Here is a 25996-nt window from a genome sequence, read left to right on the forward strand (position 1 = left end):
CAGGTAGCTGCCTGGCACACCTGTTGAGCCGTAGCCTGGTGTCGTAATGCCCAGGACGCACCCACGGCTCTGGTAGAATGGGCCTTCAGCCCTGATGGAACCGGAAGCCCAGCAGAACGGTAGGCTTCAAGAATTGGTTCTTTTGATCCATCGAGCCAGGGTGGCTTTGGAAGCCTGCGACCCTTTGCGCTTACCAGCGACAAGGACAAAGAGTGCATCGGAACGGCGCAGGGGCGCCGTGCGGGAAATGTAGATTCTGAGTGCTCTCACCAGATCTAACAAATGTAAATTCATCTCATACCGATGAACTGCATGAGGACAAAAAGAAGGCAAAGAGATATCCTGATTAAGATGAAAAGAGGATACCACCTTCGGGAGAAACTCCTGAATGGGGCGCAGCACTACCTTGTCCTGGTGGAAGACCAGGAAAGGAGCCTTGGATGACAGCGCTGCTAGCTCAGACACTCTCCAAAGAGATGTGATCGCTACCAGTAAAGCCACTTTCTGTGATAGTCTAGAAAGTGAAACCTCCCTCAGAGGCTCGAAGGGCGGCTTCTGGAGGGCAACTAGTACCCTGTTCAGATCCCATGGATCTAACGGCCGCTTGTACGGGGGTACAATATGACAAACCCCCTGCAGGAACGTGCGCACCTTAGGAAGCCGTGCTAGACGCTTTTGAAAAAAGACGGATAGCGCCGAGACTTGCCCTTTAAGGGAGCCGAGCGACAAACCTTTTTCTAACCCAGATTGCAGGAAAGAAAGAAAGGTAGGCAATGCCAAAGGCCAGGGAGACACTCCCTGAGCAGAGCACCAAGATAAGAATATCTTCCACGTTCTGTGGTAGATCTTAGCGGACGTGGGCTTCCTAGCCTGTCTCATGGTGGCAACGACCCCTTGGGATAATCCTGAAGACCCTAGGATCCAGGACTCAATGGCCACACAGTCAGGTTCAGGGCCGCAGAATTCCAATGGAAAAACGGCCCTTGGGACAGTAAGTCCGGTCGGTCTGGTAGTGCCGACGGTTGGCCGACCGTGAGATGCCACAGATCCGGATACCACGCCCTCCTTGGCCAGTCTGGGGCGACGAGTATGACGCGGCTGTAGTCGGATCTGATCTTGCGTAGCACTCTGGGCAAGAGTGCGAGAGGTGGAAACACATAAGGGAGCCGGAACTGCGACCAATCTTGCACTAAGGCGTCTGCCGCCAGAGTTCTGTGATCGCGAGACCGTGCTATGAAGGTTGGGACCTTGTTGTTGTGCCTGGACGCCATTAGGACGACGTCCGGCCTTCCCCAGCGGCTACAGATTTCCTGAAACACGTCCGGGTGAAGGGACCATTCCCCTGCGTCCATGCCCTGGCGGCTGAGGAAGTCTGCTTCCCAGTTTTCTACGCCGGGGATGTGAACTGCGGATACGGTGGAGGCCGTGGCTTCCACCCACGTCAGAATCCGCCGGACTTCCTGGAAGGCTTGCCGACTGCGTGTCCCTCCTTGGTGATTGATGTATGTCACCGCTGTGGAGTTGTCCGACTGAATTCGGATCTGCTTTCCTTCCAGCCACTGCTGGAAGGCTAGTAGGGCAAGATACACTGCTCTGATTTCCAGAACATGGATCTGAAGGGTGGACTCCTGCTGAGTCCACGTACCCTGAGCCCTGTGGTGGAGAAAAACTGCTCCCCACCCTGACAGACTCGCGTCTGTCGTGACTACCGCCCAAGACGGTGGTAGGAAGGATCTTCCCTGTGATAATGAGGTGGGAAGAAGCCACCATTGCAGAGAGTCCTTCCGAAAAGGATACTTTCCTGTTCAGGGATGTTGACTTCCCGTCCCATTGGCGGAGAATGTCCCAATAAGAGGACGCAGATGAAACTGCGCAAACGGAACCGCCTCCATAGCCGCCACCATCTTCCCGAGGAAGTGCATGAGGCGTCTTAAGGAGTGCGACTGACCTAGACGGAGAGTCTGCACCCCAGTCTGTAGTGACCGCTGCTTGTCCAGCGGAAGCTTCACTAGCGCTGACAGGGTATGAAAACTCCATGCCAAGCTACGTTAGTGATTGGGTCGGTGACCGGTTTGACTTTGAAAAGTCGATGATCCACCCGAACGTCTGGAGAGTCTCCAGCGCAACATTCAGGCTGAGTTGGCATGCCTCTTGAGAGAGTGCCTTGACAAGTAGATCGTCCAAGTAAGGGATCACAGAGTGTCCCTGTGAGTGCAAGACTGCTACCACTGCCGCCATGACCTTGGTGAACACCCGTGGGGCTGTCGCCAGACCGAATGGCAGAGCTACGAACTGAAGATGGTCGTTTCCTATCACGAAATGTAGAAAAACATTGGTGCTCTGTAGCAATCGGCACGTGGAGATAAGCATCTTTGATGTCTATTGATGCTAGGAAATTTCCTTGAGACATTGAGGCAATGACGGAGCGGAGAGTATCATCCGGAACCGCCTGGCCTCCACGTGCTTGTTGAGCAGTTTTAGGTCCAGAACGGAACGGAAAGAGCCATCCTTGTTTGGCACCACAACCAGATTGGAGGAAAACCGTGTCTTGTTCCTGAAGAGGAACCGGGATAATCACTCCTTATGCCTGCAGAAGAGCATCGGCTCGGTGGGGAGGTGGGGACGTTCTGAAGAATCGAGTCGGAGGACGAGATCAGAACTCTGTCCTGTGCACGTGGGCACACTGTCCCTCACCCACCGGTCTGTGACCTGTGGCAGCTAAATGTCGCCAAAGGCGAGCGAGTCTGCCATCAACCGCGGATGCGGAAAGATGAGAGAGCTGAGAGTCATGAGGAGACCGCCTTGGTAGCGGTTTCTCCGGCTGCCTTCCTTGGGCGTGATTGAGCCCGGCCGGCAGCTGAGCCCCTCTGAGGCTTTTCAGCCCTTTTGGACGAGGACAATTGGGACCTGCCCGAGCCTGGGAAGGACCGAAACCTCGACTGTCCTTCCAGGACAGCATTAATAGAGTAAGTCGCAATGCAGACATTGCGAGGTTACGGACGCCCCTGCGGCACAGATGTACCTGTGCTCAAGACCAGCTGCGCAAGAACAGCTGAAAAGCTTAGGGTGCCCATACGGCTGTGAATGCCGGAGCAACCGACACGCCGATAGCCTCATAGACAGATTTCAACCAGAGTCCATCTGTCTGTCAATGGCATCTGTAAGTGAAGTCCCATCTCCACTGCAACTATGGCTCTAGCCGCAAGCCTGGAGATTGGAGAATCCACCTTTGGACCCTGGGTCCAACGCCTGACCACGTCAGGGGGAAAGTGATAACGTGTATCCGTAATACGTTTGGAGAAAACGCTTATCTGGGAAGCGTGGTGTTCCTGGACTGCTTCTCTGAAGTCAGCGTGGCCAGAACAATACTCAATATACGTTTGAGCTACTGAAATGGGACTTCTCCTGCTGTGAAGCTGACTCCTCCGCTGGGGGAGCTGAGGGAGAAAGATCCAACATTCCATTGATGGACGCTATAGGATCATGCCTTATGGCGTCACCATCAGGTGTATCCGGAGTGAGAGCGGTGTCAGGATCAAAGTCCTGATGAGCTACGTCTGCCTCATCATACAGAGAGCCTCCCGGGACCCCCCCCCGGAGCACCGATTTTATTCCGAGTGAGGGTGGCCAGGGAGCAATGATCCAGATTGCCCATGGCCTGTCCGGACTGCAAGTCTCTATCCCCTTGCAACTCCGTCCCTGTCCTTGGACAGGGTTGAGAGGTGGTTCTTTTGGCCACGTCAAGTAGAGACCCCGGCTGACCAAGTGCTACAGGGGAGCATTGCACCCAATGGGGAGCAGTGCCGTGGAACAGTATCACATGCAGCAAAAACAGCATCGAAAGCCTGTGTTGCTTATATGCTGCTGCCGACTTATAGAGCCAAGAATGGCGACCGTACAGTGCAATGTATATCATACAAGCATAAAGTACAAATGAACACTGCAGCACATGCAATACAAGCAGCATAGAAAGCCTGCTTTTCTGCTGCTGTAGACTAGCCATCTAGGGGAATATAGCCCAGAATAGCGACCATACAGTGCAATGTATAGCATACAGGCATAAGTACAAATGAACACTGCAACACCTGCAATACAAGCAGCATAGAAAAAAACCTGTGCCTCAGCACCCTTGCTTTTCTGCTGCTGTAGTCTAGCCATTCTATGGCGAATATAGCCAAGACTAGCGACCGTACAGTGCAGTGTATAGCATACAAGCATAAATACACATGAACATTTCAGTACGTGCAATACAAGCAGCATAGAAAGCCTGTGCCTTAGCACCCATGCTTTCCTGCTGCTGATGTGTCGCCATCTAAGAGGGCATATAGCCCAAAATAGCGACCTATGCAGTGTACTTAAAATACAAATAGACAAACTGCGGTATTTAATGTCAGCACCCCAGGTGCCGCTTACCGCCCGCCTATAAGCGGGTGTGTGGGCGCCCTAGTCCTGTTGTTTGCCCAGAGTCCGTTCTCTCAGCTCGGGCTGCAGGAATGGCTGCCGGCGTCCTTCTCCAGCTCGTATGAGTAGGGGCGGGCCGTGGGCGTGCCCCAAGTCAGAGCGGGAAACCGGCGTCCCACAGTGTCTAGTGAGAAGGCTGGAGCATGTAAATAAGGCTCCAGCCCTCGGCGCTGCTGATTGTACAGCGTCTCTCCCCTACCCTGATTGACAGGGTGGGGGCGGGAACGAAGCTGAGCTAGGCCGCAAAAGCCGGGGACTGGATTTATAAGCGCCGCCGCCGTAAAAGCGCGGTCGGCGCTAAGTCCCCGGCGCACTACAAGTCCCAGCCGCGCCGCCGCTCCCGGAGCGTCCGGCGCGGTAGTTCCCAATAAATAAAGTCACTCAGCTAGGCTGCAGTGACTGTAACCCTTTACTGTCCCCGGCGCACTAGCACACCCAGCAAGTCTGGAGTGTGCTGTGCCTGTGTGTACGGGGACACAGAGTACCTGAATGGTGCAGGGCCATGTCCCTGAACGGCACTCCCGCTCCACATCCAGCAGGTTCAATGGGTCTGTGGATGGAGCCCGGCCTCAGGGCTTTGGGGCCGGTAAGATCCCACTTCCTCAGAGCCCCTCAGGGGGATGGGGAAGGAAAACAGCATGTGGGCTCCAGCCGCCGTACCAGCAATAGGTACCTCAACCTTACAAACCACCAGTGGGGTGAGAAGGGAGCATGCTGGGGGCCCTATATGGGCCCTCTTTTCTTCCATCCGATATAGTCAGCAGCTACTGCTGACTAAACAGTGGAGCTATGCGTGGATGTCTGACCTCCTTCGCACAAATCCGAAAACTGATGAGCCAGTGATCCCACTGGGGGTGTATAGCCAGAAGGGGAGGGGCCTTACACTTTTTAGTGTAATGCTTTGTGTGGCCTCCGGAGGCAGTAGCTATACACCCAATCGTCTGGGTCTCCCAATGGAGCGACGAAGAAATACAATTTTGAGAAAATTAAACATATATCAATCCTTTTTCCAGGCCCCACAGTGATTACGTGCAGTCCTGCAACTGGACAAAGAAGGATCTGCTGACTTGTGTAAAAACATTTCTTATAAGTTTTACATCAGAATTAATGGGTGTGATGCATCCACACAACTACACATTGTTATATCCATCTGTCACCAGGAATTCACACTAACTATTTTTATGCACCTGTAGCTCTGTCAAAGAAAAGTCCAGCAATGCAGTTACATGTCCAGTCCACTCCTCCGTTACTGAGAAATCAGCATTTCAAGTGATATATAACTCTGTCACTCCAGCTCTATTCCCCACCCATCTGTGCCTCTTCTTGCTTGACTGACTGCTCATTTGTCTGAAGCCAGCAGAGAGGCTGGCAGTCAAGCAGGAGGAGGCATCACTAGCCAGGGAATAGAGCTGGAGTTTGCATATCCATTCAAGCCTTGACTTCTCAGTAACTGACTGGCCATGTTATGGCATTTTGTGACTTGTCTTTGAAAGAGCTACATGCACATATAAATAGTTTGAGAGGTCAAATCCTGCAGACAGATTCCCAATGAAGCACCTCTCCCACTAGAATGGCACTTTAAATGTAAGTAACCTACCACGAGATATACTCACCTTCCAGATGCTTCATCATTTTTTAGCGCCACTTCCGGTTCCACGGCACCATCTTGTGCCCGTAACCTCTGAATGCCCTGAAGTGCAAAGTTATGTCACAAGCTCCCAATGCATCTCTCTGAGGCCAGAACAAGGCTCTCATAGAGTTGTATGGAGTTGTGACCTCCGGCGCGCTCTATGAAACACTGGAGCTGCCGGCAGGTCTCAAATCGCCACAGAATGACCAAAGTGAAGCTGGAAAAATATTAAGATGCTAGAAGGTGAGTATAATAAAGGGGCAGGGGACTTGGACAAAAAACACCACTATAGCCGTGTAATAAGAAGAAGGGAATTTTGTTTACTTACCGTAAATTCCTTTTCTTCTAGCTCCTATTGGGAGACCCAGACAATTGGGTGTATAGCTTCTGCCTCCGGAGGCCACACAAAGTATTACACTTTAAAAAGTGTAACCCCTCCCCTCTGCCTATACACCCTCCCGTGGATCACGGGCTCCTCAGTTTTGGTGCAAAAGCAGGAAGGAGAAAACTTATAAATTGGTCTAGGGTAAATTCAATCCGAAGGATGTTCGGAGAACTGAACCATGAACCAAAAGAACAATTCAACATGAACAACATGTGTACACAAAAGAACAACCAGCCCGAAGGGAACAGGGGCGGGTGCTGGGTCTCCCAATAGGAGCTAGAAGAAAAGGAATTTACGGTAAGTAAACAAAATTCCCTTCTTCTTTGTCGCTCCATTGGGAGACCCAGACAATTGGGACGTCCAAAAGCAGTCCCTGGGTGGGTAAAAGAATACCTCAATAACAAGAGCCGAAACGGCCCTCCTCTTACAGGTGGGCAACCGCCGCCTGAAGGACTCGCCTACCTAGACTGGCATCTGCCGAAGCATAGGTATGCACTTGATAGTGTTTCGTGAAAGTGTGCAGACTAGACCACGTCGCTGCCTGACACACCTGCTGAGCCGTAGCCCGGTGCCGCAATGCCCAGGACGCACCCACGGCTCTGGTAGAATGGGCTTTCAGCCCTGAAGGAAGCGGAAGCCCAGAAGAACGGTAGGCTTAGAGAATCGGTTCCTTGATCCACCGAGCCAAGGTTGACTTGGAAGCCTGCGAACCCTTACGCTGGCCAGCGACAAGGACAAAGAGCGCATCTGAACGACGCAGGGGCGCCGTGCGAGACACGTAGAGCCGGAGTGCTCTCACCAGATCCAAAGAGTGCAAATCCTTTTCACATTGGTGAATTGGATTAGGGCAAAATGAAGGTAAGGAGATATCCTGATTGAGATGAAAAGTAGATACCACCTTAGGGAGAAATTCCGGGACCGGACGCAGAACCACCTTATCCTGGTGAAACACCAGGAAGGGGGCTTTGCATGATAGCGCTGCAAGCTCAGACACTCTCCGGAGTGATGTAATTACCACTAGAAAGGCCACCTTTTGCGAAAGACGTGATAAAGAGACATCCCGCAGCGGCTCGAAAGGTGGTTTCTGAAGAGCCGTTAGCACCCTGTTAAGATCCCAGGGCTCCAGCGGACGCTTGTAAGGTGGGACTATGTGGCAAACTCCCTGCAGGAACGTGCGGACCTGCGGAAGCCTGGCTAGACGCTTTTGAAAAAATATGGAGAGCGCCGATACTTGGCCCTTGAGAGAGCCGAGTGACAAACCCTTGTCCATTCCGGATTGGAGGAATGAAAGAAAAGTGGGTAAGGCAAACGGCCATGGAGAGAAACCGTTATCAGAGCACCAGGATAAGAAGATTTGCCAGACCTCTAATAGATCTTGGCGGACGTTGGCTTCCTGGCTTGTCTCATGGTGGCAATGACATCCTGAGATAACCCTGAAGACGCTAGGAGCCAGGACTCAATGGCCACACAGTCAGGTTGAGGGCCACAGAATTCAGATGGAAAAATGGCCCTTGTGACAGCAAGTCTGGGCGGTCTGGAAGCGCCCACGGCTGACCCACCGTGAGATGCCACAGATCCGGGTACCACGCCCGCCTCGGCCAGTCTGGAGCGACGAGAATGGCGCGACGGCAGTCGGACCTGATCTTGCGTAACACTCTGGGCAGCATCGCCAGAGGAGGAAACACATAAGGCAGTCGGAACTGCGACCAGTCCTGAACTAACGCGTCCGCCGCCAGAGCTCTGTGATCCTGAGACCGTGCCATGAATGCCGGGACTTTGTTGTTGTGCCGTGACGCCATGAGATCGACGTCCGGCGTTCCCCAGCGGCGACAGATCTCTCGAAACACTTCTGGGTGCAGAGACCATTCCCCCCGCATCCATGCCCTGACGACTGAGAAAATCTGCTTCCCAGTTTTCTACGCCTGGGATGTGAACTGCGGAGATGGTGGAGGCTGTGGCTTCCACCCACTGCAGAATCCGCCGGACTTCCTGGAAGGCTTGACGACTGCGAGTGCCGCCTTGGTGGTTGATGTATGCGACGGAAGTGGCGTTGTCCGACTGGATACGGATCTGCCTGCCCTCCAGCCACCGCTGAAAAGCCAATAGGGCTAGATACACTGCCCTTATTTCCAGAACATTGATCTGAAGGGAAGACTCTATCGGAGTCCAGGTTCCCTGAGCCCTGTGGTGGAGAAAAACCGCTCCCCACCCTGACAGGCTCGCGTCCGTGGTGACCACAGCCCAGGTTGGGGGTAGGAAGGATTTTCCCTGCGATAGAGAATTGGGAAGGAGCCACCACTGAAGTGACGTCTTGGTTGCAAGGGAAAGAGAGACGTTCCTGTCGAGGGAAGCCGACCTCCTGTCCCATTTGCGGAGAATGTCCCATTGGAGCTGCCGTAGATGGAATTGCGCGAACGGCACTGCCTCCATCGCTGCCACCATCTTCCCCAGGAAGTGCATGAGGCGCCTTAAGGGGTGTGACTGACTCCGAAGAAGTGATTGCACCCCTGCCTGCAGAGAAAGCTGTTTGTCTCGCGGTAGCTTGACTACCGCTGACTGTGTATGAAACTCCATCCCGAGGTAAGTCAGTGATTGGGCCGGTGTCAACTTGGATTTTGGGAAGTTGATGATCCACCCGAACTGCTGGAGAGTCGTCAGAGCGCCTGTAAGGCTGTGTTGACACGCCACCCGAGAAGGTGCCCTGACTAGGAGATCGTCTAGGGAGGGAATCACCGAGTGGCCCTGAGAGTGTAGGACCGCCACGACAGATGCCATGACTTTGGTGAAAACCCGTGGGGCTGTCGCCAGGCCGAAAGGCAATGCCACGAACTGAAGGTGTTCGTCCCTGATGGCGAAACGCAAGAAGCGTTGATGTTCGGGTGCGATCGGCACGTAGAGATAAGCATCTTTGATGTCGATCGATGCTAGGAAGTCTCCTTGTGACATCGAGGCGATGACCGAGCGGAGAGATTCCATCCGAAACCGTCTGGTTCTCACGTGTCTGTTGAGCAGTTTGAGGTCCAGAACGGGACGGAATGATCCGTCCTTTTTTGGCACCACGAACAAGTTGGAGTAAAAGCCGCGACCACGTTCCTGAAGGGGAAAGGGGGTCACAACTCCTTCTGTCTTCAGAGCGTCCACCGCCTGAAAAAGTGCGTCGGCCTGAGCGGGGGGCGGAGAGGTTCTGAAGAAACGAGCCGCAGGACGGGAGCTGAACTCTATCCTGTAACCGTGAGACAGAATGTCTCTCACCCATCGGTCTTGAACATGTGGCCACCAGGCGTCGCCAAAGCGGGAGAGCCTGCCACCGACCGAGGATGCGGTTAGGGGATGCCGAGAGTCATGAGGAGGCCGCCTTGGAGGCAGTGCCTCCTGCGGCCTTTTGGGGGCGTGACTTGGACCGCCACGCATAGGAGTTCCTCTGGCCTTTCTCCTGCCTGCTGGACGAAGAGGATTGGGGCTTGGCGGAGGGACGAGAGGACCGAAACCTCGATTGTATTTTCCGTTGTTGAGGTCTCTTAGGTCTGGACTGGGGTAAGATTGAGTCCTTTCCCTTGGATTCCTTAATAATCTCATCCAGTCGTTCGCCAAACAAGCGTTCGCCAGCAAACGGCAAACCGGTTAAGAACCTCTTGGAGGCCGAGTCTGCCTTCCATTCGCGCAGCCACATGGCCCTGCGGACTGCCACAGAGTTAGCGGATGCCACAGCTGTACGGCTAGCCGAGTCTAGGACTGCGTTCATGGCGTAGGAAGAAAAAGCTGACGCTTGAGAAGTCAAAGACGCAACTTGCGGAGCAGAATTACGTGTGACAGCATTAATCTCAGTCAGACAAGCCGAGATAGCTTGGAGTGCCCACACGGCTGCAAAGGCCGGGGCAAAAGACGCGCCCGTGGCCTCATAGATGGACTTCACCAGGAGCTCTATCTGCCTGTCAGTGGCATCCTTTAGCGATGAGCCATCTGCCACCGATACCACAGATCTAGCCGCCAATCTAGAGACTGGAGGATCCACCTTGGGACATTGAGCCCACCCCTTAACGACTTCAGCGGGGAAGGGGTAACGCGTGTCAGTGAGGCGCTTAGTAAAGCGCTTGTCCGGAACCGTTCTGGGCTTCTGGATAGCGTCTCTGAAGTTAGAGTGATCGAAGAACGCACTACGTGTACGTTTGGGGAACCGAAACTGGTGTTTCTCCTGCTGAGACGCCGACTCCTCCACAGTAGGAGGCGGGGGAGAGAGATCCAACACCTGGTTGATGGACGAGATAAGATCATTCACTAATGCGTCCCCCTCAGGTGTATCAAGGTTAAGGGCGACGTCAGGGTCAGAACCCTGAGCTGCGACGTCCGCCTCGTCCTCCAGAGAGTCCTCAAGCTGGGAACCCGAGCAGCGTGAAGAAGTCGGGGAAGATTCCCAGCGAGCCCGCTTAGCCCGTCTAGGACTGTGGTCCTGGCAGGAGTCCTCCGCGTGGGACCTAGGGCCCAACCTGGGAGCGCGCTGCGGCTCGGACCGAGAGGGGCCTGGAGGGGACGATCCAACAGGGGCCAGGGCCTGTGTAAGGACCGGTCTGGACTGCAAAGCTTCTAGCAGCTTGGCAGACCATTTGTCCATAGACTGAGCCATGGATTGTGAAAGTGACTCAGAGAGTTTCTCAGCAAAAGAGGAGAACTCTGTCCCTGGCACCTGGACAGGGGGAGCAGGGGGGTCTACATGAGCCGAGGGGTCCACTAGTGACCGAGGCTCCGGCTGCGCAAGTGAAACAGGGGTCGAGCATTGCTCACAGTGAGGGTAGGTGGAACCCGCAGGTAACATAGCCCCACAAGAGGTACAGGCCGCAAAAAAACCCTGTGCCTTAACAGCTTTGCTCCTTGTGGACGACATGCTGTTGTCTCCTAGGAGAATGATCACTGAGGGTATATGGGCAAAAACAGGGTATACAGCCCGACCGAACAGAAATATATATATAAATACGTATCTATTCCGGCACCCTAGGGGGGACCAGCACTGGGTGACCGGTGTGGCTTACCGACCACTAACAAGCGGAGTGTGTGCCTCCAGATTCCCAGCTTTAGGTCCCCTGGAGCTGCAGAGCTGTTCCTGAGAATCCTCCACCGGCAGAATGCCCAAAAAATGGCTGCCGGAGATCTCAGGGGAGGAGTGGAGCCGTGGGCGGTGCCAGGAAAGTGCGGGAATCTGGGGTCCCCACAGTGATCAGTGAGGGGGGAGGAAACATGCAGGATGCTACAGCCCTCACATCCGACGTCAGGTCGGCAGTCCCGCCCTTACCCCTGACAGGCAGGCCCGGGGGCGGGATTTTTGCGACTAGGCCGCGATGAAGCCGGGGACTAAATTTGAGACCGCGCCCGACAAGCAGGCACGGTCGGCGCGGAAGTCCGCCGGTCTTCACAATCCAGCAGCTGCCGCAGCGTCCGGGAGGAAGGTGCGCTCCTGCACATTCCCCAATGGGGACACAGAGTACCTTAGAGTTGCAGGGCCCGGTCCCTGAGGTTGAATAGACTCCGGTCCGGCAGATTCCCACAGGGGCTGCGGAGGGAGCACGGTCCCAGCAACTGGATGACCGTTCAGGATCCCACTTCTCCCAGAGCCGCTAAGGGATGGTGAAGGAGACAGCATGAGGCTCCGGCCTTTGTACCCGCAATGGGTACCTCAACCTTAACAACACCGCCGACATAGTGGGGTGAGAAGGGAACATGCCGGGGGCCCCGTGGGGGCCCTCTTTTCTTCCAACCGACATAACTAATATGAGAATGCATGAGTGGATGTGTGCCTCCTTCCACACAAAGCATAAAAACTGAGGAGCCCGTGATCCACGGGAGGGTGTATAGGCAGAGGGGAGGGGTTACACTTTTTAAAGTGTAATACTTTGTGTGGCCTCCGGAGGCAGAAGCTATACACCCAATTGTCTGGGTCTCCCAATGGAGCGACAAAGAAATAAACACTGGAGTGGTGCTTTCATTTTTTGATACAACCAACTATAGATTGTATCAGGAAATATGGGTGGTATATTCAGCTTCCATTCTACATAATATTCTATGCTACCATTCAAGGTTAAACAAATGCATACAATTTAAAGGGAACCCGTTATCAAAGTCATGCTGCCCAAATCACAGACAGTATGAAGGCACAGCTGGGTGCGTGACGGCAGCCATTTAAAAGCCGGTTGGGGACTATGTGTCCTGGCTGACTAATCCAAGGTAGTTAAGAGAGACCCGTATGTCAAAAGGATCGGTGCAGGGAGAAGCCAGCCAGAGGCCAGCCTTGGACTAGTCAGCCAAGACACATAGTCCCCGAGTGACTATTAACTGTATATTTTCTCTAAAACACCCCAGCGTTCCAGTGGAAAACGTCCCTAGTGGCAATCACGCACCACTTTATGAGGATACAAGTTGTGCCTGTCATACTGAAGGAGCCATGTTTTTTATTGAATATTTCACTATTGATCTATATAGCTAATCTAGGGTTGGAGCCACTTCGTCTGGACGGAGCAGCAGCTTTTATCTTACTGGGAAGGATGAACGTCCAGTGGAGTCCTTCAGAAAGTAGAACTCCACAGGCTTCTGACAGGTTTCTCCTGAAAACCACTTTGTATTTTTCCTCCTCTTAATACAGTTAGGGTAGTGTCTTATGGAGCACGGCCGCATGTCACTGCTGAGCCCAACGTGTGTGGGAAAACTGAGGTTTTACCTGCAAAGTTGCGCGCCCCCCCCCTTCCCACTGGTGACAGGGGTCTTCATCCACACACGGCAGCCGCACAATAGGACCCTATCCGTATACCGTAAATCCTCCCCACATACCTGTACTTAAATCTCAGCTTGTGGACAATTTCTTTCATCTTATCCACTTGTTCTTCGTTGGCCGGAATGATCTCGTGGTGGTTAACTTTACGAATATCATCAGCAAATGGGATGAAAATTAGATTGAAACCTAAATCCAAAAAAAACAAGTGAAAGCATATTGTTATTTCTTATCTATAGTGATGAGCGAGCACTACCATACTCGGGGGTGCTCGGTACTCGTAACGGGAAGTTGGATGCTTGGACGGGCTTGACTTGTGTACCGAGTATAATGGAAGCCAAAGGGGAACTGAAGCATGATGCTACAAGATCTTCAGGAAAATGCTCAAGTCCCCCATTGACTTCTATTATACTTGGTACACGAGTCAAACTCGTCTGAGCATCTGACTGCTCGTTATGAGTACTGAGCATCTGAGCATGGTAGTGCCCACTCATCACTAGAGTACTGAGCATCAAAGCATGGTAGTGCCCACTCATCACTAGAGTACTGAGCATCTGAGCATGGTAGTGCCCACTCATCACTGGTTACGAGTACTGAGCACCTGAGCATGGTAGTGCCCGCTCATCACTAGTTACGAGTACTGAGCACCCGAGCATGGTAGTGCCCGCTCATCACTAGTTACGAGTACTGAGCACCCGAGCATGGTAGTGCCCACTCCTCACTAGTTACGAGTACTGAGCACCCGAGCATGGTAGTGCCCGCTCATCACTGGTTACGAGTACTGAGCACCCAAGCATGGTAGTGCCCGCTCATCACTAGTTACGCACCCGAGCATGGTAGTGCCCGCTCATCACCCGAGCATGGTAGTGCCCGCTCATCACTAGTTACAAGTACTGAGCACCCAAGCATGGTAGTGCCCGCTCATCACTAGTTATGAGTACAGGGCACCTGAGCATGGTAGTGTCCGCTCATCACTAGTTACGAGTACTGAGCCCCCTGAGCATGGTAGTGCCCGCTCATCACTAGTTACGAGTACTGAGCACCCGAGCATGGTAGTGCCCGCTCATCACTAGTTACAAGTACTGAGCACCTGAGCATGGTAGTGCCCGCTCATCACTAGTTAAGAGTACTGGACACCAGAGCATGGTAGTGCTCGCTCATCACTAGTTACGAGTACCGAACATCCGAGCATGGTAGTGCTCACTCATCACTACGTATCAGCAATGACGCTCTGATCAGCGGGGGTCCGGCTGCTACTAACACTCCTGAGCTTTGAATTAGATGGCAACAGATAGAAAAATCCCTTAAAGGGAACTTGTCAGGCGACTCATTCTGCCCAACCCATGGGCAGCCTAACTGCACGATTGGAGCCAGTATATTATTTTCTGAAATGCTCCGACATTGCAGAGAAACTGTACTTGGCTGATACGGCCAGGGACCATAGCTGGACAGTAGGCTATTCTGGGGGTTTACAGCGCTGCTACAGGTGATCACAGGTCTCTGCCCTTGGACATAGTGAGACCTGATCTCCTCAGCAGCGGTGGAGACTCCCCCCGAGAACAGGGCTCTGCAGCATGCTCAATCTCCACTCCATTCAGAGCCCCATTCTTGAGATCGGCGGGGCACATAAGGTGGACACCCCCTTTAATGCTTGCATTGGACACGATGAATGAATAACCCCCTTTTTATAAAGAATTAATAATATTCATTTCATTCTCGTCTCCTCTGGTAAACCATACAAATCTGTACATAACGTGCTCACCGGGTGGTTTGAGTGGTACATTTTCATCATCCAGCTTCTCTTCCTGTGGGACCAATGCAACAAAACGAGGTGGTGTATTTCTGCGGGGGGTGTACCTGCAAATGGCCATGACTTGTCGCTCCAGACATTTAATGAGCAGAGCCTGAAATAATGTGCTGCTTCCTAAAGAGAAGGAATCCATGTACAGGTTAGTACACGACTATCACAGCAGTGTAGACTACTCACTTCATCAGTTCTGACCCTACTACGACCGTGTTTCCCCAAAAATAACACAGGGTCTTACATTATTTTTTGCTCTGAAAGATGCGCAGGGGCTTATTTTCAGGAAAAGTCTTATATTTTCCCATGAACAACAATCCACATTTATTTTTGAACAAAAAAAAATCAACAGTTATTCAGATCTAAACCTGTCATCACGTTCTGGAACATCAGCATTTTCTATTACTCCTATTACTGGCTCAGATGCACATTTTTTTATCTGATCTGCTATGGTGCAGAACCAGTCCTATAGTGGTGGGTGTGACGACATGGACACTCAGTGCCTAGCATGGGTTAAAGTTTTGTTAAAATTCAGCCAGACGTATTATTCTTCTGTGTGTTAACTCATGTTTGCTAAACTATTGTTTGGGACCAGACCCTTCGGAGTAATCATTGTAATGTAGTTGTGTATTGCTAATCTAATGTAAATTACCTTAGTAGCCATTGTCTAGTCTGTGCATTCCAGACTGCATGTAGATATTCTCAGTCTTTCTATCCACATCATTTAAATGAACATTATCCATGCAGCTTGAAATTCAGCCAATAAGAGCATAGTCTTATCCACCAATCGTGAAGACCCCCAAATGGTCTGAATGGAGAGCTCAGGGGTATAAGAAGGAGGACTGACCATTGCCCAGTGAGTCTTTTGCTACATGCTACCAATCTAGGACCTGCGGATCCGATTGGCAAGCCATAACCTGGATTATAACACTATATGGACTTCAGCATTGAATGCAAGGATTCGGCTGTGATACCAAGGACAACCTAAGGAAGGAATCCAGCTTGGGACAATCCAGTCATCTGACTACAGACTTTGCAGTCCTCAGCCAACTTCCTAAATCTGGCGTTATTCCTTTCTCGGTGGGTGCCCGCCTAAAGTGGGGTGCTGCTGGGTTGGAGTAAATAGCCCTGGAAGCTCTGAGACACGGACATTCTAATCCCTGGTGAGCCAGCGGAAGGGTGAGAAACTGTTGCCTGTTACATTTGTGTGTTTTGTTGGTTATGTGTTATGTGCCGTTAATTGTTTGGGGATCCAATAAAGTCTTAATATTGTGATTCCCTCACCCTGTGTTGTCTGAGTAGTGTTCCGCCCACGGTTAAGGAGGTCAGGCGTTCAGTTGGGATGAGCCCTGAGCCATGCTGCCTTTCTAAAGGCGGCTGGGCCAGCGGACGAGAGCACCCACTGAGCCCCGTGTCTCCACAGTGGGTACATGACATATTTACAAAAAATTAAATTACCTGCTTAAATTTATTATTCTATATGTACTGCTAAGTTTACCCCCAAAAGAAAGCAGACACCCCCTAAAAGAATGGCACTTACCAGATCCCAAACAATTAAGAGTTGGCAAGTGAGTGGGCTCTCATATACAGATCTGTGTCACTGTCAGGTCTCTCTGCGTTCTACAGAGGTTGGCTCCCCCTGGTGACTGCATCAGTATCACTCGCGCGGAGTGATAATATCAACCGATCTGTTTGTGAGAACTGCAGTGCAATGCAGCTGGAATGGTGAGGGACCTGACAGCGATGCAGATCTGTGTATGAGAGCCCATCCACAATTGCCACTTACCAATTGTAACTGTTTGGGGTCTGGTGAGTGAGGTTTCTTTTTTTGGGGGGACGGGGGGTGTCTGCTGGCTGTCACAGGCATAACATCATGACAGGCGTGGGGGTCTTCAGCACACCCCAAACCATCATGACAACCCATCTGTGCCCCGGGATCACTTCAAGGGTGGGCTAATGCACACATAGAATCCCCACCCCACCCTCCAGCGCACTATTTATGCAGTTTTGGTAACATCCCTGTTTTCTCTGCTACAGAGTTACCAGTTCTCTAAATGTTGAGCCCTGTATAAACCGACCAACACCACTGATTGGCAACTTCTTGCCTATGCACAGAAAACACTCTTAAAGGGAATCTGTCAGCAAGTTTTTGTTATTTAATCTGAGAGAAGCATGTCATATGGGCAGCGGCAATGATTACAGCGATATGTCACTTATTAGCCCATGTACATCAGTGTTATCAGCAAGAGATTATCACTGCCTGTCTATGCATGGCAGACTGACTAATCAGTGTAACCCCGCCCCCAACACTGATTGGCAGCTTGGTAGCAGTGTAAACAGGAAGCTGCCAATTAGTGATGTGGGCGGGTTATACACAGCTTTACATTCTGATGTTCTCTCCATGTTTGCGTGGGTTTTCACGATATATGTGGCTTTACACGATTTCCAAGACATACTGATAGGGAATTTAAATTGTGAGACCCAATGGTGGACAGTGATGCTGATGTATATAAAGCGCTATGAGCTAAACAGAGAAATCAAGGATTTAAAAAAACTGCACCAAGCAGCCCAGTAAGTGACATCACTGGAATCAGATTACATAGCAAAAACCTGCTGACAGATTCCCTTTAAAAACAAGCCTGCGCCTGTGCTTACTCGACCACCTTTTCCATTAGTCTACAAGACAAATCCAGGCAAAAAACAAGGCTACTGGAGCTACTTTATGTAAGATTTGAGCAGTATACATGAAAAACATTAATATGTTATAAGTCACTTCTAACATAACAGATACTAGAAATTGATTAATAAAAAAAGTTCTTACTTAGCTCTTATATATACAAGTAGTATTCAACCCCCTGCAGATTTAGCAGGTTTACACACATTCGGAATTACCTTGGCATTGTGACATTTGGACTGTAGATCAGCCTGGAAGTGTGAAATGCACTGCAGCAAAAAAAAGAGAATTTTGTTTACTTACCGTAAATTCTTTTTCTTATAGTTCCGTCATGGGAGACCCAGACCATGGGTGTATAGCTACTGCCTCCGGAGGACACACAAAGTTACTACACTCAAAACGTGTAGCTCCTCCCTCCCAGTATATACACCCCCTGCTAGCCAGTCCTAGCCAGTTTAGTGCAAAAGCTGAAGGAGGACATCCACCCACAAGAAGAGACAAAGTAAAAACCGGAAGAACCGGAACCTCTGTCTACAACAATAACAGCCGGTGAAGACACCGGAACAAGAAACCTGCCAACAGGCAATAGGGAGGGTGCTGGGTCTCCCATGACGGAACTATAAGAAAAAGAATTTACGGTAAGTAAACAAAATTCTCTTTTTCTTTATCGTTCCTATGGGAGACCCAGACCATGGGACGTTCCAAAGCAGTCCATGGGTGGGAATAAACAGACAACTGAGAAGCAGGCAAAACCTAACTTCACAAATGGGCGACAGACGCCTGAAAGATGCGTCTGCCTAAGCCCGCGTCTGCCAAAGCATAAGCATGGCTTGGATAGAGCTTCGAAAAAAGTATGCAGACTAATTCGAGCTGCAGTCTGACAGACCTACTGAGCCGTAGCCTGGAGCCTGAAAGCCCAAAAGGCACCGACAGGTCTGATCAAATGTGCTCTGATCCCCGGCGGGGAAGGCACTTGAGTACACTTGTTGGGCCTCGGAAATGGCCGACCTAAGCCAACGACCCAGGGTCGGCTTAGATGCCAAGAGACCGCTACGCTGACTAGCGGTCAGCACCAGAGAGAGGTGCACTGCCTAATAACGGCGGTGCAAGACACATAGATCCGGAGCGCCCGCACCAGATCCAGGATATGCAACGCTTTCTCAAACGATGAACAGGAGCCGGACAAAAGGAAGGCAGGAAAATTGCCCCGGATAAGGTGGAAGCAGTAACCACCTCAGGGAAAAAAGTCCGGAGTCGGACGGAGACCACCTTGTCTTGATGCAAAAGGCCAAGAAGGGGGTGACTCCGAGAGAGTACAGCTAGAACTCTCTGGCGGGAAATTATAGCCACTAGAAGACTACTTTCTGTGAAAGATGAAACAAAGAAACCTCCCTAAGAGGCACAAAGGGGGGTTTCCGGGAACCGGGAGGACCGGATTAAGGTCCCAGGGCTCCATAGGCCGCAGGAAAGGCGGAATAATGTGAGATGCGCCCTGAAAGGAGCGCACCGGAGCCAGCCGGACGATACGCCGCTGGCACATACTGACAGAGCCGAGACCTGTCCCTTATGAGGGATAGTCCTAGCTGTAAACTGGACTGTGAAAGAGACAGGAGGGTCGGCAAGGCTAAAAAGGTCAAAGGACACTTTGAAGCTCGAGTCATAGCGGAGATGACTTCAGGAAGGATACCAGAAGTCGCCAAGATCCAGGACTCAAGATCTACGCCGTCAATCTGAGAATCCAGAATTCTGACGGAAAAAACGGACCCTTTTGAGAAAAGGTCTGAACGGTCCGGAAGATGCCATGGCAATCCAACGGACAGAAGGAGCAGGTTAGGGTACCAAGCCTGCCTGGGTCAGTCTGGAGAATGAGAATGACCCGACGGCCCCCTTAACTGATCTTGCGCAGGACTCTGGGCAAGAGGTAGAGACGAAGCTGGGATCAAACATGAACCAGTGTGCCTACCGCAATGGACCACGGTTGGACAGCTGAAATAGTCTGCCTCTCAGTTTTCACATCTAGGATGTGGGCTGCGGATATGGTGGACTAGGAGTCCCTTGTCCACTGAAGAATGATGAGCCGCCAAGATTGCCAGACGGCTGAATGTCCCGCCCTGGAAGTTGATGTAGGAAAACGCTGTCACGTTGTCCGACTGGCTCGAATGTGCCTAGCCGCCAACAGATGGTGAAGGCTTAGAGAGCTAGAAATACAGCTCTGATTTCCAGCACATTGAACCAGAGGGCTGAATCGGACAGAGTCCAAGCGCCCTGCGCTCCACGGTGGAGATATACTGCTCCCAAGGCGGAAAGACCAGCACCCTGGTGAGGATCACCCGGGACGGGGCTAGGAAGGAGCATCCCTGAGACAGAGTGGCCGAAACCACCACTGCAAGGAGCCCCTGGTCAGTGGCGAAGCCACCACTCCGAGAAGGAGGGAGGTCGCGTGTACAGCGGAAACCCTCCAGTCTCAGAGGACGCAGGAGAAACTGGGCAAGGCATCGCTTCCATTGACGCCACCGTCTGACCAGCACCTTATTTGGTGTCTGATAGAACGACGTCGACCCGGAGGGACTACTGATCGACTAAGAGCAGCTTCACAAGTGCCGACAGAGTCTCGAATTGACAAGCCACCCGAATAGATTAGAGTGGCGAGAGTAAGCGAAGTATTCTACTAAGAGTCTGCGCTGGATGAAACCCCGAGAAGAAAACCGTCCAGGGCAAACGATCACTGCCAACCCCTAGGGGTGCAGGACCCTAATCACAGCAGCCCCAAGGAGAATACTCGAGGGGCCGTGGCTAACCCAAAGGGAAGAGCCACGAATTGGACCACTCCGATGGCAAAACGTAGTCAACGCTGGTGTGAAACTGCGATTGATCCTTGCCGAAAGGCATCCCTGATGCCGATGGCTGCTAGGGAATCTCCTTGGGTTCTTGATTGATCCGGTGAAAAACACACGGAACAAGACCGAGACTCCATGTGAAAACGCCACACCTGACCATGCTTGAAAAGCTAAAGATCCAGGTCGGAAGGCACCGCCCTCTTCGGGGACTAGAAATAGATTTAAGCAAAAATCTCAGAACCGTTCCCAGTCGGGAACCGGAACAATTACTCCGTTGGCCTGCAAGAAATGCCACGGCCTGTGAGAAGGCGGCGGCCTTGGAGCCGGGAGGAGTTGACAGAAAAAATCTGTTTGGCGGGTGGACAGAATTCCATCCTGTAGCCATGGGAGATATAAACTCGCCCCCACTGAACGGAGACGTGGTAGAACCATACGTCGCCAAGTGGAGAGAGCCTGCCACCGACCAAGGAGGTGGTTGGCGTGGCCAGATAGCTCGGAGGAAGCTGACTCCGAGTCTCCTGCGGTCTTCTGAAGACGCAGCTTCAAGCCATTTGGTTCTATGAACTAAGGCCGAGCTAGAGGACGATCAGAAGGAGGAACGGAAACCACCGAAACCTCAACTGATTCCTGCCCTGGTTTAGGTTTGTGGCAAGGAAGAACTCTCGTCGCCGAGAGCTTCCTAAATTTCATCTAGTTGGTTCCGAAGAGACTGGTCCCACCAAAGGGGAGCCCAGCAAGGAACCTCTATAGAGGCATCTGCCTTCCATTGCCGAAGCCACACCTGCGGATAGCGAGGAAAGTAGCCAAAACCACCGCTGTGCGGTGTCCAGCATGGCAGACTTGGCAGAGGATGGAAAGACTGAAGTCTGGAAGTTCAGGCAACCGTCTTGGGCATAGAGTCCCTGTGAGGAAATGCATCTCCTCTGAGGAGCCATCAGCCACTGACATAACGGTCCGGGCTGAGCCACCTGAGGTGAATGAGCCCACCTCTTGACCATCATTGGTGGATGGGGGAAACCCAGTCCTCAGAATCACGCTTCCTGGGAAGCGACTGTCAGAGCGGACCCTGGGCTGGTTACAGGGGCCTGACAACTGCGTGGTTAAGGAACACACGTTGTGTTCACCTAGATAAGGTAACTCCGGCGGATTGAGGTCCAGTACAAAGTTAATGTACCGTGGGATCCTTATAGAGGTGCCGTCAGCCACTGATACAACTATCCAGGCTGAAAGTCTGGACACCGGAATGGCCACGCTTGGCGAATGAGTACACTCCTTGACCACCTCTGATGGGAGGGGGAGACAGGCAGCAGAACCCCGCTGTGGGATCTGCAGGACAGGCTGCGGGCTTGGACGCAGCGGGTTGAAAACTGGAGTGGTTAAGGAACACACTCCTCGTCTTGTTAAAGGTATAGTGATGCCTTTTTGCCAGCGGGGAATACTCCCCTGATACAGGCGGATGGAGGTCCAATATAATGGACGCAATCTAATCAATCGCATCCTCGTCATCTACGGACGGATCAAAGTACGTAAAGCAGCGTCCGAGCCCCTGATAGAGACATCCTCCTCGTCCAGTGGGTCAGCTCGTATCGGAGCTGCGGGACGGGGAGGACAGGGGACCCTGCGTCTCCCTGTCAGGAGGACGGGGTCTGTGAGCTTTGCTGAGCAAGCAGAAAACGCCCTGAGAAGGGGGTTGCATGCTCAGGGGATGCCGGGACAGCCGACCCCTGGAAAAAGAGATTCCCCCAGGGGTCAGCCACCGAACCCGGAGCAGCTGGAGGGACCATGCATGAGGCTCCAAGCTGAGGGGCCACAGCTGTTATGAGCTCGGTACAGCCGTATGAGACTACCAGCAGTGGATAATAAAAAACAGCCTGCAGCCTCGCTCTGTGAGACCTGCTGCAGAGGTGGGGGGCTCTGTCTAGAATGTGTAGAAAACACAAGACAGGGGTTCAGCCTGGGGAGACTCCAGGCTGAGGCACCACCACCTAAGAACCATGACAGTATGGGTCTGTGCCGGTTCAGGCAATATGAGCTTACATGCAGAACATGTAGTGTACAGCCTTGGAGCTCTGCTCCTAGTGAGACATGCTGCTGAGGAGGAGGTTCTATAATAAAGAATTAACTCCTTCACGATGCCCTGATAGTATATAAAAGTGCACAACCAGAGGTTGTGATTTGTCAGGCCGCTGTGAGTGCCCCCCCAGGTTCCAAGCCTGGACCCCCAGCCAGGTATTCACTCCCTCTGCACTGCAGAGCAGCCAGCGCCGATCAGCGTACTAAGAACGCTGAGAAAATGGCGCTAGAGTGAGGGGGGAGGGCGGGGGTTAACCCAGGAGCGGGAATCGGAGGGCTAAGAAATGTACAGGGGAGGGAATCATCTCCTCAACAAGAAGTGTCCTCCCCTGTGCAGAGCGGCCGGCGGGCGGTGCTGCAGCGTCCCCCTGCATGACTGACATGCAGGGGAACGAGACGAAACTAGGCCGCGGCCGAAGCTGGGGCCTAGAGTTAAACATGCGGCCGAAAATCAGGCATCATCGGCGCGGTACACAGAAAAAAACAGTGGAACCGGCCGGAAACACAGTACAAGCAGCATTATCAAAGTCAAACACTGTCCCCCTAATAAAGTGCCCCACATTGCAGAAGGACCCTCTGAATAACGTCTCTATACTTAGCTTTGAGATGCAGGGTCCAGTCCCTGGTGGGGTGGGGGTCCAGTGCTCCGTCCAGCAGGGTCCTGTCAAAGGGCTGCGGATGGAGGCCGGTCTCCTGCAAAGCAGTGAGAACCGTGTTGGCTCCCACTTCAAGCCAGAGCCCCAGCATGGGATGGTGAAGGAGCGCGGCATGAAGGGCTCTTGCCCTGAATCAACCTTAACAGCACCGCCGCCAGGGAGGTGTGAAGGGACATGCCGGGGGTCCAGTGGACCCGCTTTTCTTCCAAATCTGTAGAAAAAATGAAAATCAAAAAAGGATGCATGTGTGTGTGTGATCTCTCCTGACACAAAGCAAAAAACTGGCTAGGACTGGCTAGCAGGGGGTGTATATACTGGGAGGGAGGAGCTACACGTTTTGAGTGTAGTAACTTTGTGTGTCCTCCGGAGGCAGTAGCTATACACCCATGGTCTGGGTCTCCCATAGGAACGATAAAGAAAGAATGTTATTTCTTTTTTTATTTATTTATTTTAAATTGTGAAAAGTTTATTCAGAGGGTCATTTATTATTCAACCCCTCAAACCACAAGAATTCTGTTTGGTTCCCCTAAAGTATTAAGACGTATTTCAGGCACAAAGAACAATGAGCTTCACATGTTTGGATTAATTATCTCTTTTTCCAGCCTTTTCTGACTAATTAAGACCCTCCCCAAACTTGTGAACAGCACTCATACTTGGTCAACATGGGAAAGACAAAGGAGCATTCCAAGGCCATCAGAGACAAGATCGTGGAGGGTCACAAGGCTGGCAAGGGGTACAAAATCCTTTCCAAGGAGTTGGGTCTACCTGTCTCCACTGTTGGGAGCATCATCCGGAAGTGGAAGGCTTATGGAACTACTGTTAGCCTTCCACGGCCTGGACAGCCTTTGAAAGTTTCCACCCGTGCCGAGGCCAGGCTTGTCCGAAGAGTCAAGGCTAACCCAAGGACAACAAGGAAGGAGCTCCGGGAAGATCTCATGGCAGTGGGGACATTGGTTTCAGTCAATACCATAAGTAACGTACTCCACCGCAATGGTCTCCGTTACAGACGAGCCCGTAAGGTACCTTTACTTTCAAAGCGTCATGTCAAGGCTCGTCTACAGTTTGCTCATGATCACTTGGAGGACTCTGAGACAGACTGGTTCAAGGTTCTCTGGTCTGATGAGACCAAGATCGAGATCTTTGGTGCCAACCACACACGTGACGTTTGGAGACTGGATGGCACTGCATACGACCCCAAGAATACCATCCCTACAGTCAAGCATGGTGGTGGCAGCATCATGCTGTGGGGCTGTTTCTCAGCCAAGGGGCCTGGCCATCTGGTCCGCATCCATGGGAAGATGGATAGCATGGCCTACCTGGAGATTTTGGCCAAGAACCTCCGCTCCTCCATCAAGGATCTTAAGAGGGGTCGTCATTTCATCTTCCAACAAGACAACGACCCATAGCACACAGCCAAGAAAACCAAGGCCTGGTTCAAGAGGGAAAAAATCAAGGTGTTGCAGTGGCCTAGTCAGTCTCCTGACCTTAACCCAATTGAAAACTTGTGGAAGGAGCTCAAGATTAAAGTCCACATGAGACACCCAAAGAACCTAGATAACTTGGAGAAGATCTGCATGGAGGAGTGGGCCAAGATAACTCCAGAGACCTGTGCCGGCCTGATCAGGTCTTATAAAAGACGATTATTAGCTGTAATTGCAAACAAGGATTATTCCACAAAATATTAAACCTAGGGGTTGAATAATAATTGACCCACACTTTTATGTTGAAAATTTAACTGAGCAACATAACTTGTTGGTTTGTAAGATTTGTGCATCTGTTAATAAATCATGCTCTTGTTTGAAGTTTGCAGGCTCTAACTTATTTGCATCTTATCAAACCTGCTAAATCTGCAGGGGGTTGAAGACTACTTGTAGGCACTGTAAATATCTATATACCTTGCCCTACATGTTAATTGACATGCTAATATTATAACCATAAATGGATTTAATATGTGATATGTGACTGTATTTGAGTAATCTTTGTGCTTGATATTTATGTAATTGTTTTTGTCTACATATTGTATTGACATTGCTAATAATTGTATATATATATATATATATATATATATATATATATATATATATATATATAAAATTCACCAAAAAGACTAGTTCTGCATGCATATAATTGGTGCAATTAAAGAAATATATAAGGACAGACATTGCCTAAAACAGATGCATCAGCTACATGATCATGGCAGAATTTCTTCTGATATTGTGCAATATTCAGATAATACACAAGAAAAGCTGGAAAGGACTTGAAACTCCACTGCTGCCCTTCAGGCCATGAAAGCCAAGGAGAGTAGTCTGTTAATAAGCCCCATGCTGTCACCGCCTGTGAGTATTGATGGTTTAGCAGAGCTTTCCATGTGCATTACTGGATTAAAGCAATGATGCACAATGTCTGGCACACCAGGTCATTCTGCAGTGCCGGTGGCAGGAGGGACAGTCACATTGCTTCATTCTGTATTATATGGTTACCAAGAATTGAATCAGATAGACACTATGGGATGTATACAGACACAAGCAACAGAGTAAAGATGTTTTCCTATAGACAACAAGGCAGAATGACAGCTAAGGCAAAGAGAAATACTGTAAGGCATGAAAGTACATATAGTGGACAAAATTGGTGGAATGCTGTGGCAATAGCAGTGAGTGATGTGGCAAGTCATTAAAAAGAAACCGGTATTGCCGAGTAATCTCTTGAGCAGCTCAGAGCTCTGCAG

The 25996-nt window shown here is 51.3% G+C and overlaps 1 protein-coding gene across 3 annotated transcripts in view; it reads right to left on the reverse strand.

Annotated features, from left to right (window-relative positions):
- XRCC6 (X-ray repair cross complementing 6) overlaps positions 1-25996 on the reverse strand; it is an 84622-nt gene that overhangs the window by 29830 nt on the left and 28796 nt on the right. For all 3 annotated transcript variants that reach the window (XM_075321865.1, XM_075321864.1, XM_075321866.1), the window contains exons 9-10: positions 14993-15154; positions 13290-13419 (exon numbers count right to left, since the gene is read on the reverse strand). In XM_075321865.1, the coding sequence (XP_075177980.1) occupies positions 13290-13419; positions 14993-15154 (292 nt within the window). The remainder of the gene's footprint in view (positions 1-13289; positions 13420-14992; positions 15155-25996) is intronic.

Source organism: Anomaloglossus baeobatrachus, chromosome 8 (genome assembly GCF_048569485.1).
Source record: "Anomaloglossus baeobatrachus isolate aAnoBae1 chromosome 8, aAnoBae1.hap1, whole genome shotgun sequence".
NCBI classification, from domain to species: Eukaryota; Metazoa; Chordata; class Amphibia; order Anura; family Aromobatidae; genus Anomaloglossus; species Anomaloglossus baeobatrachus.